Raw genomic sequence first — 17444 nt, 5'->3', positions numbered from 1 at the left:
TCGGATATAAATTTTCAGTCGGAGAAGTTGAATCCGTTGAATGACGTGGCACCCTCTCCAGTCGCGTTTGAAACCGTCAAAAAGCACTCACTCTCACGAACACGGACATTGTACATACAAATTAATGAAAGGATTCGTTGGTGCTCTCATACGACTCTCTTTTTCGAACTTCGACACTGCACCGTTGTGAACTTTTCTAGGTGAATCAATCAGAATGCGTCCATTCCCAAACATCGCCACTTCGCCATGACCATACTACGGGTGCCCACGCCGTTACCTCCGTCGTCCACGAAAGAAATGAAACAGCGCACGTCGTTCAAGCCCCTTAAGTCGCTGGCGTCCGTGCATTGGACGCGCCTTCGTCTCTGGGCAGCTTCGAAGAACCCCATCCACTTGACAGCCTCGGCAGCTACATTAGCCTCATCCACGTCACTGCTCTTGGACGACACAGACACGGACGACGACTTGACGACCGACTTCGTCCGACCGCGAGGCCGCTCAGACCCGGGGCCGCCGCGCAAACAGACCAAACTGTTCGCGGCATGGCGTACCGGTTCGCGGGAAGCCCGTCACTCCACGCCCAGCTGCTGCATGTAGTTGCGTGCTGCCAGGCTAGTTGAGTCGGTCGACTTGGCGGTCGGTCGCACACGTTAGAGTAGAGATTTGTAACCGTTGCCGCGTATATGAATGAATGCATTATAGCTATACACCTTGCTGGTGCCATTGGCTACCGTGCGTCGGACTATGGAGGAGTGGGGATGGCGACGAAGCTGCCGCCGCCACGCCAACCGACGGTCGCTTCCGTGTGGACCAAGGCGACCGCGTCAGCTGCTTGAGCAAACTCATGCCTCTTGAATGCCGACGGTTGGGCTTGACCGACGGCCGGCGCGGTGCCGACGCGTATTTTCGGCTCAAATACGCCTTCCACGCTTCCTGGATCACCCGGACGCTGTTGAACTCTTCGGTCAAGTCGAACCGGTGGTACGCCGTGTCGAGGTGGATGTTGTGAAGCTCGTGAAAGTGGCGGAGCGCCCGCCCAGCGAGTTTGGCTTGCAGGTGGGCCTCCACCTCGGCCGATTCGAACACGGTGAAGCTGTTGGGCATGGCGTGGTGGCACAAGGTGTAGAAAATATCAAGGTAAAACATGTCGTGCACGTGGTTCCGCCGGGCGTGGAGGCTTCTTATGAACCGGATCACGTCTTGGCTCGACTTGGGGTGATTCATGGTTGCTTCTGGTTGGCCCTACATGAGATTTCATACACGATATACACGCTAGAGTTGCACACGAACGTCGTGTTTTGGGGGCGCAACAAATCCCAGCGGCGGGGGCACATTTCGCAGCAACGCGACCAATTTGTACGACGGGAGGAACAACGATCCCGTTGGCGCGAGCTGTTGCCACTGGGCAGCGAACGCGTCCAAGTGCGCGTTAGCCGGCCGCCCCTCGCCTTCGTCAAAGCCATCCATGTAATTGCCAAAGTTCTCCATGATCACGGCAATGAGTAAGTTTAAAATGATATAATTGCCCACGATCAAGAACGACGTAAAGTACCACCGCCCCACGATGGGGTATTGGGGCAACACATCATGCATGTAGCACGTCCAGTTGTCCCCCTAATACAGTACTCGTTCAGCCTTCAATTCATAAACATCATCCACAACTGTGCACTTTTAGAGTACCGTGACGACCACAAACAGCACCATCATGGTGCTCGTGAGCGAGTCAAAGTTGACAACATCGCGTATGCACTCGCCATAGAGAGGGTTATCCGGGTCATAGAACAAGTTCATGCCCAGGATCGCATACACAAACGCAAACAATAGGAGCAGCGACGCCACGTTCAGAAGCGCTGGGAGCGACATGGTCAATGTCTTCAAAATCGACACCATCGAGTTCGAATTCTACAAGTTCAAACTACTATTGAAAACGTACGTTCAACCCCCCCTCCCCCCTCTTTCTCTATATACACAACTAGTATATATCTAACTATAGGACGTACACTGACGAGGTGGTACACACGCACAAGCCGAAGGATGCGCAGGACGCGGAGATGGGGAAATGAATCCATGACACTCACCACCACCGCGATGGCGTCCACCCAGTTCTGCCTCACGTACGTCTTCAAGCCGTGGGCATACAGCACGAGGGCGGCTTCCGCGACGTTGACGCCGGTGAAAAACCACAGAACTTGCGTGTACGCAGAGTCAAAACGGGGAGTGGACGGGTAGTGATCCATGGCCAGCACGATTACGCTGGCCAAAATCAGCACGCGCTTGCTGCCTGCCAGTCGACAAATAGATAGATATATCAATATGGGTTTCTAAGCAAAAGCAGTCGGAATGGGATCGATCGCACCTTGAAAGATCGGGTGGACCACGACGTTGAACACGCGCTTTCGAACGCCTTGGAGTTGCTTGTTGGACGGAGCCGGCTTGGGTTTCAGGGCAAACAGCCGCCGTTGGGTCGCCACCTACCAAGACCAACCAACCCCATGATTGATTGTTGTATTAGGATGTACACACTGTGATATTTTCTCGAACCAACGATATATATATATATATATATATGATACATAATAATAGAAACGAACTCAATCGATAGATTGCTATTCGAACCAAAGAAATATATATATATACATATACATATCGGTAAAATCCTATCTAGCGTGGCCACGTACGTACCCATTTCTGCTGGTCTTCTGTGATGAACAGGGTGCCGTTTTGTTCAGCTTTGAGCTGCTGGAACTTGTACACAATCACCCCAAGAAACAGCCCCATCATGAAGAACCCGCAGATAACCACGAATGACACAAACACTAGCGCCATCTCGGGCGTGTTGTTGCGAATCGGGTGGAGGGAGGCAAAGCCGACGCTTGGCGCGTCCATGGCCATGTGCATGACGCTGGACCAGCCCTGGACGGTGGAGATTTCCATGAGTTGCAGTGTCGCATTGGGGATATTGTCAAAGCTCGTGGTCAGCGGTCCCCAAATGCGAGTTGTGACGCTGTCCGATACACACGCTGTCGCATTGAGCGTGTATTTCTACACATATACATATATATATCGCAAAGAACTTTTCTATTCCGTCGACTGTACATAAAGCACGTACGTCTTCGGCGTTGCCTTGGCAGTACCACAGCTTTCCTGCCAAGAGGTGCACCGTCACGACGGCAAACATGAATAGAAAAATGGTGAGGATCACCACGAGGTTGAGCACACACGGAATGGTAATCAAAATGGCCTTCACGACCACCTTCATGCCCGGGTTTAAATGGATGGCGCGGAGCGGCCGCAGTGCCCGGAACAGCCGGAAGATTTTCACCACGCGGTCGCTTTTCACATCCACAGACGCTGGACACGTGTTGTCCACTGCCACGTCACACGGGGGGGTTGTGTGCATCAGGACAAATGTAAACACGACCGCTAACACCGACGTGACAGCAACGACAAAGTCCAGTAGGTTCCACCCATTGCGCATGTACGCATAGCGCCCGGTGAAGATGAACCCCTGGGCTACGATTTTCAGCGCCATCTCCACAAAGAACAAGCTCGTGACCACCACGTCCGCCTAGTCAAATCGCGTACGTGGATGCTGGAGATTCATGATGAGAGTGTATGTTGCCTACCCAAAGATACAGCGACGCGTGCGCCGTGTCGGAGATCTCGAGGGCGGACATCACGCACGACGTGAGCACCACCACGAGGACAACGTACTTGAACCACGGGTGCATGAGCACTCGCTTGGCTACCCGTCGAAGTCCCGACCGCGGACCAAACACAAACAGCGACTTGCCAACCATGAACTTTAGGCTCTTGGCATCGCAGGCGCTGGCAGCCACGTCGTCTCGTCGGCGGTGCGCTTCCTTGGCGTCTTCCAACGCCGCGTGAATGTTGTCGCGCCACGGACTCGAGTGCACGGAGAATACGCCTGTGTGGTTGCCAAATGGCCCGGACGGACCGAACCGGACGCCCTGTGACGTGGTAACCGCGGCCACCACGTCGTCCAGGATGCCCAACACCGCATCCTCTGCCTCGTCTTCGTCCCCCTCATTGGAATTGGGAAGGTTTCTTGGATCCGTGGCGTGGAACAAGGCTTGGAGGTCGAAGTCTGCCTGCCGCCCGATCGACGACGCTTCGCACTTGAACCGCTCCAACTCGATGAGCCGGTTGCCCAACGCTTCGGCCTCGGCCACCGTACCACAAAACCCCGACGCCATCAGAAACCGAATCGCTTCGTACCCGTGGAAGCACTCGAAGTACTGCCGCGGTCCCGCCTCGATCGTGTGCGTGTCCAGCTTGAACAGAACGATGTCGGCGATCTCGTGGAGGCGATTCAGCTCGTCCAAGTGGGTGGACGGCGACGGTTCCATGGACGACGACAGTTTGGAAAACATGGGCTGCACTTTGAGGCGCAGCCGGCGCTTGGTCTGTTGTCTACATGCTTCACTGTGAGCCGGCCAGCACAGTGAAGCATACGGGTTTGTTTGCATTCATTGCAAAACCATCACGCTTGTATATATATAAAATACTCACACAAATATATATAGCATTCAGTTACTTTCTTCATGATAATCTATCACGCATGCATGCATTGTGCTGCTGATAGTTCATTCAGAGTAAACCATCAATCATACATAAGCAAACCATCACGCATATATATATATAGAAGGAATCAAACAAATAGTATATACTTCGAAGTATATATTATACAGTATTTATGCTATTTGTTTGATTCATTCCCGTCACACATATATATTATATATATATATGCGTGACGGAGACAATGAACCAAACGCAGAGCTACTAGAAGAACTATAGAAATATAATACCTGGGAGACGAAATGCGGTTGGCAGACGACGGCGCATACCGATCAAGGAAATCGGTCACCCAGTGCACCACAGCATCGTAATAGTGGGCAATGTCAGCATCGGCGATCGTGCTAAAGTACGACCGGTGGTGTTCGTTCTCGTCGCTTTCGAAATCTTGGAGCAAAATAGACAAAAAGATGTTCACGACGAGGTAGTTGCCTGTGAAGAACATGAGCACGACGTAGACGGCGCCCGTGGCGGCATGGACGCGCATGCACGCGTACAGGACGTCGGTCCATGCATCCCCTGAAAACACTTGGAACACCGTCAGCAGCGCCGTCCACACCGTGTCGAACGTCGCGTAGAATGGCGTGGGGAACCCGTGGTCGTCGGTCATTTGGCTTCCAAACAAGTGCTTGCCGATGAGCGCAAAGATGTACATGGCCACACACAGCAAAAACACAAAGTGCAGCAAGCCCCGGAAACTCGCGAGCATGGTTTCCAAGAGGACACGAAAGTTGGGCCACTGCCGAAATAAGTGCAAGAGGCGAAGCACGCGGCAGGTAAACATGATGTTGATCATCCCGACGGGAACTCTGGCGTCGTGGCGACACGCGACTTCAACCAACCTATAGAACACAACAACGATATGTCAGATATTATTTATATCTATCAATATATATATATTGATAGATATAGATATTTGAGATCGTTAGTAGTACCCGACAATGGCCAAGACCCCGTCGAACCGGTTGTACTTGTCCACGAGGTACCCCCGCCCCCCCAACGCCGTGAGCTTGACCATCATTTCCATGCCCAGGGTGTATGCGACGACGTCTTGCGCTGTGACAAGGTGGGCTTCGAGGGCCGCGTTGGCGGCAATCTCCACTGGATCGAACGACTTGAGGTTAAAACACACGAGCTGGATGACGAGGGCGGCGTTCACGACGGCAGTAAACATCGGGTGGACGATGCATCTCGCGAGGCGGCGTCGCCAGGTGATGTAAAAGAGCGCTAGGGGCGCCGTCGACTGGAACGAGTCGAGCGACCGCATGCTCAGACGAAGAGTGTCATCTCGGGACAGGTACTTGATGCCGCTCCCAGAAAACCCAATGCGCGCCAATGCTGATCGGAATTGACTCATGGAAATTGTGCCTACAAACAAACCAACAAGCACGCGTTTGCAACGGATTTCAAGAGGATAAATATTGATATATACAAATATATATATATATTATTTATATACCCGTGTCGTTGGGGTCAAACTCGTGAAAGATGGCCGCAACGCGACCTTCGGCATGCTCGTAGCCAGATAATTCAATCAGCACTTTTTGCTCCAATAACGTCGACGCTTTCGACGGCGGGTCGGCAAACTCGATGAATTCCGTCAACGTCACCTACGTACATCGTACATATATTTATTCTGTGCATATATTTCCATTATATGTAGTGCAAAGTGCTTTAAATTACCTTGCCGTCGTTGTTCACGTCTAAATAATCGTGCAGGGCTTGGACGATCGCGTTGTCGAGCTTGACGCCCACTCGTTCTTCAATTTCCTACAATATATATATATATATATATCCCACACAACATCATATATTTTTTAATATATCAACAAAATAGTTTCACATTTCAAATCCAAATCCAAATCAACTACTACCACAGACATTATACGAGGTCACAGACACATACCTGAAACCCAAACACTAGCTCGTCGCGGCTCAAGTCGCCGCTGTTGTCTTTGTCAATGAACCGAAAAATCGACCGCGAATGCAGCCCCGCCGCCTTGGCCGACTGCAAAAACTCGCGCAGGCTTTGCACTGTGTGGGACACGCCACTATATATTTACACAACTGACTGTCAACCCGTCAATTCTTCTGTTCAATGTATTGTCGATCGTCGATGGTCGCACCTGGACGGCGAAAAAAACTCGATAAAGTTCTTGTACTTGACGCGCCCGTCGACTGAACTGAACCGCGTGGCGAGGGTCTTGAGTTCCAAGTGCGACAGCTTCGTCGCTGGTAGCGGCTTGACCACAACCATGTCGATGATGGACGGCCGCCGCTTGCGTTTCTGGGCCTGCAACCGTTTTTGTTTGCGCTCCAACTATCAGGGTAGCAAATACGTATTATATCGGTCCATATCTTGTTCAAGTCAAACTTTTGAGAGGTACATAGTCGTGGTAGGAAGGACAACCGTACCTTGGCAGACACAAACTCGTCGCGAATGTCTTTCCACTTTCTTGTGTATGCATTGTGCACGACCGCTATGACCAAGTTGACGACAAAGTACCCGCCCACTGGAATCACAACCAAAAAGTAGAGCCCCACCACGAGCCCCCGCGCTTCGGCGAGGTTCCACATGGTAGACCCCCAATCAGACAAGGACGCGATCTCAATCACGCTGAGCAGCCCCAGCCCAACGTTGTCGAACGATGTGAACCCAAAGTTGGGGTTCTTGTTGAGGCGGTCGTCGGTCAGGTTGAGCACACACACGCCGTCCGCCATGCACGCGCGGCCCACGTCCGGATTCGTGGAGCACCGGAATCCGTTGCCGCTGACGAGAAAACCGTTCGTGTCGACGTTCAAGTACCCGTCTGTCACGTACTCGTTGTCGCATTGCTGGTGCAGCGCGCCTTGGAACAGCGACACCCCCGCGATGGCAAACAGGACGAAAAGCACCAGCAGCAACTCGATCACGTTCACGAGCAGTCGCATCGACTCGAACAGACTCAGCACCAGCGCTTGCGCATGCTTGGACAACCGGATGCCGCGGAGGACCTTGAACACGCGAAGAAGTCGGAAGAGCGATGCCAGGTTCTTGGCCATGGCTGGAGCCGTAAAGTCGGCTGTCAGGTACGACGGCGTCGCGTCCGTGTCAGGGCTGAGCGTGGCCACGTCGGGCAGTCGCGTCGGCTCGGTTGGAAATTCTGGAAACGTGGCGTCGGGGCTGTCGGCTGGGAAAGCGTCGGGATTGTCTGGTGGACTGTTGGTCGAACCTTGCCAGTCTAGAAGTGTCGGATCTAGGGTTGCTTCGTCGTTGTTTCTGGGAAAGGACGTGTCGTCCATTTCAGAGACGCGTCGACGATTGGGGGGATCCATTGTGTTGGGGGCGTTGTCTCCAATGGACTCCCCGTCAGTTACAGACGCCGTGGTTGTTGGGGGGGTGAATGGGGGGTCATTTTGGACTGTCGTTGACGGTTGGGGGGTCGCATCGTCACTCACTGGTGTGAATGGGGCTACCACGGGTTCAACCGTCGGAAACAGAATGTCTGTCGATTCTGGGGGAAAAGTGTCAGGGGCAAAGGTGAGTGGAGTCAAAGCGTCGGGGGGGAAGGCATCTGGAGAGAAAGTTTCTGGAGAAAAGGTGTCTGCGGGGAAGGGCGAAGGGAAATCCGTGGGGGGGGTGGTCGGCATAGGGGGGAGCGGGGTGTATGCTGTGTCCACGGGAAGTGTGAGCCACAGCACGACCGATACCCAACCCAGAAGCACCAAGCCAAAGTCGAGGTAGTTCCACTTGTGTCGAAAGTACCCAAACCGACCGCGCCACAGTCCCCCCGCGAGCATTTTGATGCTCATTTCTGCCGTAAACGCAATATTGAATGCCATTTCCAGCCAATTCACAATCTACCGTCAGAAATAGATTTTAAACTTGCAATCATGATAATGTGTGACCAACCTCGCGAGTGCGCGCCTCCTGGGGGGTTTCCAGGTTGGATGGGTCCAAAATCGGATTCCTCGTGCGTTCGGGCTCTTCAAAGCCGAGCAAGATGGCATTTCCAACAATGAGCAAATACATTAGCACGTGGAAAGGTTCAGAAAAGAACGCGTGAATGCACATCTTTCGCAGCCACGACGTTGGCGAGAGTCCACACACTGAAGGTGGCATGGCTGGAATGTGCAGCGGATTCATGCTCGCGGAAGGGTGTTGATGCATCGCCGCCACCGAAGGCGTCGCATCCAGCAACCCCAGCGGGGCGACCACGTTCGACGGAGCCATGCCAAATGTATAGCGTGAAACTGCCCCAAGATTGCTAGAAGATCGACCGTTACTGCACATCCATTTCGACGTATATTGCCTCACTCCTCGCCTCGATAGTATTACTGAATTGCACTCAGGAGTAGTACTACGTAGTATAATGTACAGTACTGAAGTACTGTAGTGATGGACAGCGTCCCCATGAAAGCTCTTGCGCCGCCAGCCCCTCACTTAGAGGTTCAAGACATCATTTTGCTGCTTGTCAAAAAGTGCACGTCCACAAAGCCACGATGTATAAAATGACTATTTTAAGCTAATAAAATAATGTGAGTGTTGCAACCCATTCATTCAAGTAGAGAATACATGCTTATATGATTTATCAATCGTATCTTACATAGATCAAATCTTCACGACGAAGTTGATTTCGAAATGGCGTGGTCATTCGCAGCGCTTTGGAGCTGTATGTGGTGGCTAGCTGTGGCTGCCGCGAACACACTTCCACCGTTCTATGGATTTCGCTTCGAAGTAATGATCTTCACTTGCATATTCACGAATATGCAAGTATCATGCAAATGGTGTAGACGCCAGCTCCGACGGCATCGCTAATGTCAGCAGTTGTGGATCAAGCCAGGAGCCATGCTTGCTTCGGATGGGTACAGACCACGGCACAGGTACGAAACAACGTTCTTTCGCGTGAGAAAGTTCATGGTTGGTGGTCAGGAGCACCTTGTGGGCGAAGTGCGGTGTCGCGGACAGCACGGAACTGCCATGCAGACATGGATAGAATCATCGCATCCCCAGGCACGTGTTCACGTGTACGAGTCGACCAAGATTCGCTATCACTTCACATCGTTTCGGGTGCTGGAGGCATCTCGCCGCACATGTTTCCAGTCAGCGCCCCACGCATGTGCCTCTCTCAACTCTTATGCGACCGTCAAAGACGAGCTTTAATACAACTAACTGTATCGCACGAAATCACAACATGTATTCCAATGGTGATGTGCGAAAGTTAGCTAGTTATCCCATCGTCGTGGCCACGGCTGTTGATTTCCTTGAGACGGTCGGCGTATCGAAGGGTGTTGAGGGTGTGGTTGGAGTGCTCAGAGCACGGCGAGACGGTGGCAATCATGACTGTCCGCGACGTGTCACACATAAAACTGTCTCGCAGAATCTGCGTGAGTTTGCTCTGGCGGAACGGCAGGTGCCTGGCCCCCACGTCCATAGCTCGGATGCATTCCTTGAGCGCCAGTAGGCTCTTGTTGATCTCGGCGCCTTCCATTCGCGTGGACTTACTAGACAGGTCCACACTCATCAGTCAGTCACCCTGTCACAGTTATAGCTGTCGTCGCATATACTCGTCGGTTTGCGTTTCACACGCGCGCTCGCTGCCCGCCAGGTCGACCATGGACAGCCGGCCCCTGGCCGTGCCCCCCGTGATCATCTGGTTCACGACGGTGGCCCCTGCATACAAAGTCACGCGCAGTATCGCATGCGATCGAGACGAGTCGTCGTGAACGCCGTTGATGCTTGTGATCCGCGACGCTTCGCCCTGTCGCAAGCCCCGGTTCAAAGCCAAAGTTAACACCAAGGTCATAAACAGTATTCTATACATCATCGCATACAGCAGCGCATTGTCAAACGAGGGGTAGGACTAAGTACCTTTTCGACCAAGTCGGCGAGCATCGTATCGGTGGAAATCGCGGCTTCCGACACCCCCACGAGCTGTACCACGCCTTCGTTGTCTTCGAGCGCTTGGATTTTCTTGCGGTCGTTGAGCAGATCGCACACATTGTTTTTGTAAATGTCGTAGAAACTCACACCAACATGCAGTGTTGGGCCCGTTGCCTTCGACAGCACCGCAAACAGATCTATGGCGGCTTGCCGGTACACGGATTTCCTAATACATGGAAATACAATCAATATATATATAAATATATTGTCGTTTGATATATATGTACATGGTGTAGGTTTTGCCCGAGCCAGTTTGGCCATACGCAAACACGGTGATGATGCCGTCGTCGACAAGCAGAGGAATGAGCGGCCCCACCGACTGCTCGTACACAGTGCCATTGTCAACGTGGTCGTCAAACACTCTAAAAAGCATAGTTGTGTTCTCTTATAAATATAAATAAATATTTTAATATATTATAAGATTTAAATTTTATACAATTTTTTTTTATTCCAATATCATAAAAAGCGAGATAAGGAAGAAAAGAGAAGTACCCGTCAAAAGAAAACAAGTGGTTAACTAGCGATTCGCTCATGTCGACTTTGAACTTGGGCTCGTGGCAATATAATTGCGTGTGGCGGGGGCACGTTATCACGTCATAGCCTATGGGTTATTGTTTGTCAAGGCACCACTTAGTTGATTTGGACTCAATTTTGAAAGCACTACCCTTGTGAGACAGTTCCTTTTTGCTCAGCGGACGCTTGCGTACAAACACTGACAGCTTACTTGACGACCGAGGCTCGTCTACATGGTTGAACCACACGACAGGATGAGTCTATATCACTTTTCGGGAATCGAAACGGCAAAGTGGTGCGATTATTTCATGCCAGTGTCACAGGAATGATATCGGACCAGTGCGGGATGATTTCGACGGCTTCTTCATCCCGTCGCGAAAGGCTTTGATGAGTCGGCGAAACTTGTGGCCCGTGTCGTCGCCATGTTCCTTGACCTCGTCGTCCCTATGTATAGCAACACAATTTATGATCGGTTTTCGTAACTTCTTTGATATATGCGTGTCATACTTTCGCTGCTTTTCTTGGACTTGCATGGCCCGTCGTTGTTCGCGCTTTCGCTGGATTTCTGCCAACGCCCCAACACAGGACGACGCGCCTTTGGTCTTTGCCTTGGGAACGGGTTTCGCCTTGGGCTTGGGGGCCATTTCCCCGTCCCATGTCGGGGATGGAGGGGGCGACGCAGCTGCTCGGCCTTTGGGCGGACTGTCGCGTTGCTGGGGGCGAGGTGGGGGGGTCCGAGGTAGTTGCTGGGGTTGTTGAGGAAGTTGTTTGGTTGGGCTGTGCTGCATCTACACCAATACATGCCGTTCGTGAAGAAGAGTTGGATGTTTTCAAATGTACTAAGCACTTACTTTGCCGTACGGCTGTCGGTGCACTGTGGCCGACGACGAGGACGTTATGGGCAAGTTGATGCCGGCGGTTTCGTTGGCTACGTCACCTCCGCTGTCTTGGTTGGTTGTGTTGTCGCTGGGTACAGAGGAGGTAGAAGGGGATGGTGATGCGACAGCAGCTTGCATTCGAAACGCTGACTTTTTCACGACGGCAGTGGGCTTGATCACAGACGTTTGGTCATTTTGTAGCTCTGGTGGGGTCGAGATGGGTCGGTCGTTGTTGGACGCTTGTGTCGCTGGCTTGCGCTTGGCAAATGGATTCGCAATGGCCCTAGCTTTCCACTTGTTGGATGGTTTATTGGATTCAGTCGACTGTCGTAGCGGAATGCATGGGCTTGAGGCGTCGGTACTTCTTGAAGGGGTGGTGGAGCGAACAGGTGGAGGTGGCGTGCGTGCACTGCGCGGCGGGGGTGTCATGGTGCGGCTGGAGTCCAAGGCAGGTTCATGAACAAACGTCGGAAGAGCAGACGGTGTGGGTGCAAACGCGTTTGGTGGTGGCGGTGTCGCCGGGCGACGGGTGGCTATTGTCGGAAGCGGCGGACAGCTCACAGACTTTTGAATGGATGGCAACGATTGAGGGTCGTGATAGAGAGGATGGTGTCGATGGGACTGGTTGTTGTGATGCGAATAATCGTCCTGCTGGTTGTTGTCTAATGGTAGCGGCGTCAGTTTCGCTGGCGGTTTGACCGTCGCACTCGACAGCGACTGCCGCAATGGATGGGTGGCGCTGCTATGGTACACAGCTGGTTTCTGCCATGTGACGTTTTGTGTACTCACGACCCGTGCTCTCGCTTTCATCCAGTCTGGAATCGGCAGCAACCCCGCCGGGTCGTCACCTGGTGCCGACTGCGGCTCCATGCTGCTGGTGAAACCAACTCCGTCGCCGCGCCGTTACGCTACAGTGTGTCTTTTGAGAATAGCACAATGTAATTGGCCAAAACACTCATCCATCCTGCCAATGAAATTGATGTATTACCGCATTAAAGATCTGCTCAAAGCGTCAACTCAACTTGGCCATGGCGGCATCCAAGAAGGCCGTATACGTGGCAGCGACCAGACAGCATGTCGGCAAGACCAGCACGTGTCTGGGGCTTCTGCAGGGTCTCACAAACCGGTTCGACCACATTGGCTTCCTAAAACCTGTGGGACAGCAGTCGGTGCTCGTCGAAAACAACGTTCGCGTGGACAAGGACGTTCGTGTCGCCAAAGGTACTGCTAGCTGTCACAGCGTATATGGATCTCATGCGTGCTATGACATATTGATTGGTGGGTAGAGATCTTTGGGCTAGATCGATGCGATTATGCAGACATGAGCCCTGTCGTGATTCCACCAGGGTACACGCGGGACTACCTCGATGGCAAAATCTCTCTCGAGTCGCAGCTGTCGAAAATCCGCACGAGCTTCGACCGGATCGCGTCGCAGAATGAAGTACTCTCTGTCGCATCCACATAATACCCGTCTCACCAACTTCAATCATGTGCAGTTTACCGTCGTGGAAGGCACGGGGCACACCGGCGTCGGGTCCATCGTGAACGTCAACAATGCGCGCGTGGCGGCAGAGTTGGGCGTGGACATGGTGCTCATCGCGAATGGTGGCATCGGCTCGGCATTCGACGACTTGTCGTTGAATCGGTCGGTATCTATCCATCAACGATCATCAGTCAAGCCAAAAAGCCAAACTAGGCCATTGAAAGTGCAGTTGATGCTAGAACCTAGTACCCATGCAAAGCTAATCCCAAACCACCACCGTCGTTCTTACGTAGGGCCATGTGCCAGCAGTATGGCGTCCGCATCCGTGGAGTTATCCTCAACAAAGTTCGACCCAACGTACACGAAAACCGTCCATCTATCCATCCATTCTATACCTCGTTCATCGCCTTATGTTTGTGGCTTAGAAAATCGACATGATGTGGGACTACTTTCCCAAAGCCCTCAAGCAGTGGGATATCCCGCTGTTGGGCGTCGTGCCAGACCTGGTAACCTATATCGCATGCATCCCTCCCCCTTTATCTCATGTTTCCTTAATGCAGCCCCGACTTGCGCAGCACTCGATGATGGACTTCGAAGATTTGTTCCAGACGACGCTGCTGAGCGGCCACTCGCGTCGCATGAAGCAGTACAACGCCGTAAACCTCGTCACATCTGGGCTGAGACGGTTCCTCGTCGAGCTCTCATCCAACCACTTCAATGACACGCTGTTCGTGGCGCACGCGAGTCGCAACGATATCATCCTCGGCTTCCTCTCACATAGCCAGAACTTTGAGCTCAAGACAGGTCAAGAGTTTGGGGGCGGGCTTATCCTCACCGGCGTGCCCCCCAAGGACGAGCCCCAAGACTACACGATGGACATCATTTCTCGCGCCAACTTGCCTGTGCTGTACGCGCCGCACACGACGTTTGAAGCTATGGACATGATGGGCAATTTTACCGGTACACACATACAGTATTATTTTTGTCCAAATTTGGCGGATTCTATGCCAATATCTATATCGATCGATGTCTTTTGGATGGAAGGATCGTCCAGTCTCACACTAATTGAAGTCACACACTAATTCGATGTTGCATTGGTCGAAGAGTGGATTTATTGATTGGCTACTTGATTAGTGTTCTGGGTTTGGAAGGATCGACCTGTGTCACACTAATTGAAGTCACACACTAATTCGATGTTGCATTGGTCGAAGAGTGGATTTGATTGGCTACTTGATTAGTGTTCTGGGTTTGGATTGGTCGTATATCGATTGTCTGCCGATTTGGTTATTCTGCTCATATTCGATTGAGCTCCCAAACAATCCAAAATTTCGAATCGACTTGACATTCTATCTCTCTATCTATATCTGTGACACTGTGTCACTTTTATATTCACATACGAGTGGCTAGCCAAATTCAACGCCACCGACGTCAACAAAGTACTCTCTTGTGCCAAACACTACGAAGCGTGCATCGACTTTGCCTCGTTGCTGCGCGATGCTTAACCCTTTGATTTTTTAAATGTAACGTCGAATGCGAGTCACGATGAGTATGCGACAGTGCGGGCACTCGGTCAGCTTGGCGGCGCACGTCGCGCACGTCTCGTGGCCACACCCAAACACAGTGTCCTTGACATACTCCTGGCAGATTGCGCACAGGTTGGCTTCTTCCAGCGCATGGATACGCTCCAGCAGTTCGTCCACGTTGCTAGTCTTCTTGGCCTCGGGGTTCAGGTCAAGGCCACAGATCTGGCATGCGACGTGGGTCGCGGGATTTACATAAGTGCAATGTGCACATGTCTGGACATCAGTCGGAGTGTTGAAGCCAGCTACGGTGCTTTCAATGAGCAAATTCTGTACGTCAGGAGACGTGGCCACGTCATACGCCACTTGGCCAGCCTGGACATGTCAGAATGCGTTGTCAAACAATGATACTAGTACGGCCGAATGATATATTGGAAGGATACCGCGTTGCGCTGGGACGTATCTGCACCGGCAGACAGAAGAAGCTTGACTAGTTCCACGTGGGATTGCGCCGCGGCTTCGTGCAGTGCGGTGGTGCCGTCCGCCCGGTTGGCAAAGTTCACGTCAATGTGCTTGTACCGGACAAGCAAGGTCGCAATGTCCACTTGGTGGTGCAATGTGGCAAACGTCAAGAGCGACCATCCATTCTACACGGAGCTCGGGAGTGACGATGGATTGGTTGTGGGACCGACGACAATGGAATGGACACGACCTCGCCAAAGGAAGCGTTGATGTCGCTGATCTGTCGAGCGCGGAGGCGCCGCTTAACTTCGCGCCACTCGCATCGCTCTGCACACACCGCCACGGGCAACATGCACATGCCGAGGAAGTAGGTGATGTCGTTGTCGGACGCGAGGTCCAGCGGTTTCAAGCCGTCCTACAGAGTCGAAATGTGAAACATATGATGGCGACGTGACTGACGTACGTGGTTGATCACATGGGGGTTGGCGCCTGCATTCATAAGAAGGACCACAATGTCGACGTGGCTGTGCTTGGCGGCTTCGTGGAGCGGCGTATTCCCATCCTACGTCTTAAACATGAACATGTTGCACTGGGAATGGACATACGCTGTTGGCTTTGTTGATCTCAATGCCTCGATAGTGCAGCAGAAGCGACGTAATCTCCAATTGTCCTTTCCAGCTCGCAAAGCACAGCGCCGTCCACTCGAGCTACACGATCGCCGTCACGTGTCTTCTTCTGCTGACAAGTCGAGCAACGAAATGGAAACTCAAGCATAACGTACCACGCCAGCAGTCGAGTTCACGTCTTCCACGGTGCGCATGAGGATGCGGTTCTTGACTTCATCCCAGTACTCGTCTTGCGCAAGCTTGGCGATGTTGTTCCCCATAACGCTGCCCCTTGGTCTCAAATGAGTTTCAGAAAACGCCGCTCGAACAAGCCACGTACTTCAATTTATATAATTACTTCATTTAAAACTGGTTTCATGCCTAATTGCTGTGGCAGTTGCAAATTACTATATCCCCAGATATTTCAATTTCCAAGTATTTTATTAACATTACTATTATACTTCAGTAGTAACTCACTTATTCGAAGTACCAAGAACTAACTACAGTAGTACTGGGACTGCACATGACAGTTCGTTCTCTCACTAGAAAGAGTAGATCATGATGATAAAGATAATACATGCGATCTGGGAGATGCGGGAACAGGATACAAACACATCACTTTGAAGAATTAACAGTAAGGGTCCTTGATTCTGTCAAATCATGGTGTATGACTTACCATTGTCGAGTGGACACAAGTAACTTTGTCACGTGCGAGTCAACCAGGAACTGAATCTGCCTCTTCCACGGAAACAAACGGCGTGTACATATGCGCAACAGTTGCATATTGTTATTCGCTTGAACATGTTTATGATGATATTTGTATGATGTATGTGTATTTTTATTCTCAGTCCATCCACGACCCGTTCTATTTTATTAAAAATATTAATATGTTCTTACAGTTTTCATTTTAATGAAGCATTCTTTTACACCCAAGTTCTGTATTGGATTTGACCATTTTAAATAATTGTGTAACCGTTACAACTCAAGATTACAATCTATAATGTTATGCGAGTTTTTCATGCGACATTTGAAAGGTATTTCGAACATTACTCAAAAAATAAAGTGAATCAAGGTATCTTTATGACAGAATCGAATTCACGGAGGAAAACTGCGTATGCCTACTGAATTTCATATATTTTTCTTAGGACCTCAAATACAAGCACAAAAAGGGTCGTGAATGCTCTCAACCACTGTCAGTCGCAGAATTTTGACGTTTTGCAAAACGATCTAGAGTATACTAGAGTATACATCCTGCAGATTGTGCATGCGTACATGTGGGAAAGGCGCGATGCAGCTCAGCGATTTCTCAATGCATACTGCACAACGGGCCACGAACTCTCTATTCCTCATATTGTCAAATCGATTCGAAACTGGAGCCTCAGCAGAATCGAATGTCTTACGAGAATGGATTAAAGAACCGCCTAAGCCAATCAAATCACGTCCTGTCGAATTTCTGCCAATCCA

At 51.4% G+C, this 17444-nt stretch overlaps 6 protein-coding genes across 9 annotated transcripts; 3 read left to right on the top strand and 3 right to left on the bottom strand.

Moving 5' to 3' along the window:
- Window positions 1-211: 211 nt before the first annotated feature.
- On the bottom strand, window positions 212-8815 carry H257_08636 (hypothetical protein). Of its 3 annotated transcripts, none has more exons than XM_009834606.1 (16): window positions 8489-8815; window positions 7012-8436; window positions 6723-6916; window positions 6503-6647; window positions 6280-6366; window positions 6056-6206; window positions 5532-5964; window positions 4830-5438; window positions 3627-4434; window positions 3110-3568; window positions 2683-3042; window positions 2357-2471; window positions 2001-2281; window positions 1681-1918; window positions 1291-1614; window positions 212-1242 (listed from the first exon to the last, which is right to left on the bottom strand). In XM_009834606.1, exons 1-14 carry the CDS (start codon window positions 8807-8809, stop codon window positions 1916-1918), a joined length of 5391 nt encoding a protein of 1796 aa, XP_009832908.1. In that variant the 5' UTR covers window positions 8810-8815; the 3' UTR covers window positions 212-1242; window positions 1291-1614; window positions 1681-1915. The 3 variants fall into 3 exon arrangements, with proteins under 3 accessions (XP_009832908.1, XP_009832906.1, XP_009832907.1); XM_009834604.1 differs by having other exon boundaries at window positions 219-1242; window positions 1681-1902; XM_009834605.1 differs by having other exon boundaries at window positions 219-1614; window positions 1681-1902.
- On the top strand, window positions 247-654 carry H257_08637 (hypothetical protein; the record flags this gene model as incomplete). Its single annotated transcript, XM_009834607.1, has 2 exons — window positions 247-553; window positions 617-654. 2 exons carry the CDS (start codon window positions 247-249, stop codon window positions 652-654), a joined length of 345 nt encoding a protein of 114 aa, XP_009832909.1.
- A 390-nt stretch (window positions 8816-9205) lies between the features above and the next one.
- H257_08635 (hypothetical protein) lies at window positions 9206-9802 on the top strand. The gene is made up of 3 exons (XM_009834603.1): window positions 9206-9313; window positions 9370-9459; window positions 9509-9802. The coding sequence occupies exons 1-3, from the start codon at window positions 9218-9220 to the stop codon at window positions 9737-9739; spliced, it is 417 nt and encodes a 138-aa protein (XP_009832905.1). The 5' UTR covers window positions 9206-9217; the 3' UTR covers window positions 9740-9802.
- On the bottom strand, window positions 9754-12819 carry H257_08634 (hypothetical protein). Its single transcript, XM_009834602.1, has 9 exons — window positions 11884-12819; window positions 11540-11820; window positions 11370-11476; window positions 11184-11261; window positions 11012-11120; window positions 10747-10881; window positions 10448-10685; window positions 10144-10337; window positions 9754-10080 (listed from the first exon to the last, which is right to left on the bottom strand). The coding sequence occupies exons 1-9, from the start codon at window positions 12778-12780 to the stop codon at window positions 9798-9800; spliced, it is 2322 nt and encodes a 773-aa protein (XP_009832904.1). The 5' UTR covers window positions 12781-12819; the 3' UTR covers window positions 9754-9797.
- An 89-nt stretch (window positions 12820-12908) lies between these two features.
- H257_08633 (hypothetical protein) lies at window positions 12909-15335 on the top strand. The gene is made up of 7 exons (XM_009834601.1): window positions 12909-13131; window positions 13197-13351; window positions 13407-13555; window positions 13687-13750; window positions 13819-13899; window positions 13954-14353; window positions 14801-15335. The coding sequence occupies exons 1-7, from the start codon at window positions 12939-12941 to the stop codon at window positions 14893-14895; spliced, it is 1137 nt and encodes a 378-aa protein (XP_009832903.1). The 5' UTR covers window positions 12909-12938; the 3' UTR covers window positions 14896-15335.
- On the bottom strand, window positions 14732-16314 carry H257_08632. 2 transcript variants are annotated; one of them, XM_009834599.1, is made up of 6 exons: window positions 16157-16314; window positions 15981-16082; window positions 15839-15937; window positions 15626-15790; window positions 15357-15560; window positions 14732-15288 (listed from the first exon to the last, which is right to left on the bottom strand). In XM_009834599.1, the coding sequence occupies exons 1-6, from the start codon at window positions 16259-16261 to the stop codon at window positions 14908-14910; spliced, it is 1056 nt and encodes a 351-aa protein (XP_009832901.1). In that variant the 5' UTR covers window positions 16262-16314; the 3' UTR covers window positions 14732-14907. The 2 variants fall into 2 exon arrangements, with proteins under 2 accessions (XP_009832901.1, XP_009832902.1); XM_009834600.1 differs by having other exon boundaries at window positions 15839-16082.
- Between the last annotated feature and the right edge of the window lie 1130 nt (window positions 16315-17444).

This window comes from Aphanomyces astaci (genome assembly GCF_000520075.1).
Source record: "Aphanomyces astaci strain APO3 unplaced genomic scaffold supercont1.19, whole genome shotgun sequence".
Taxonomy (NCBI): Eukaryota; Oomycota; class Saprolegniomycetes; order Saprolegniales; family Verrucalvaceae; genus Aphanomyces; species Aphanomyces astaci.
Note: the sequence above shows the minus strand (reverse complement) of the source record. Positions and strands in the feature narration are given on the sequence as shown.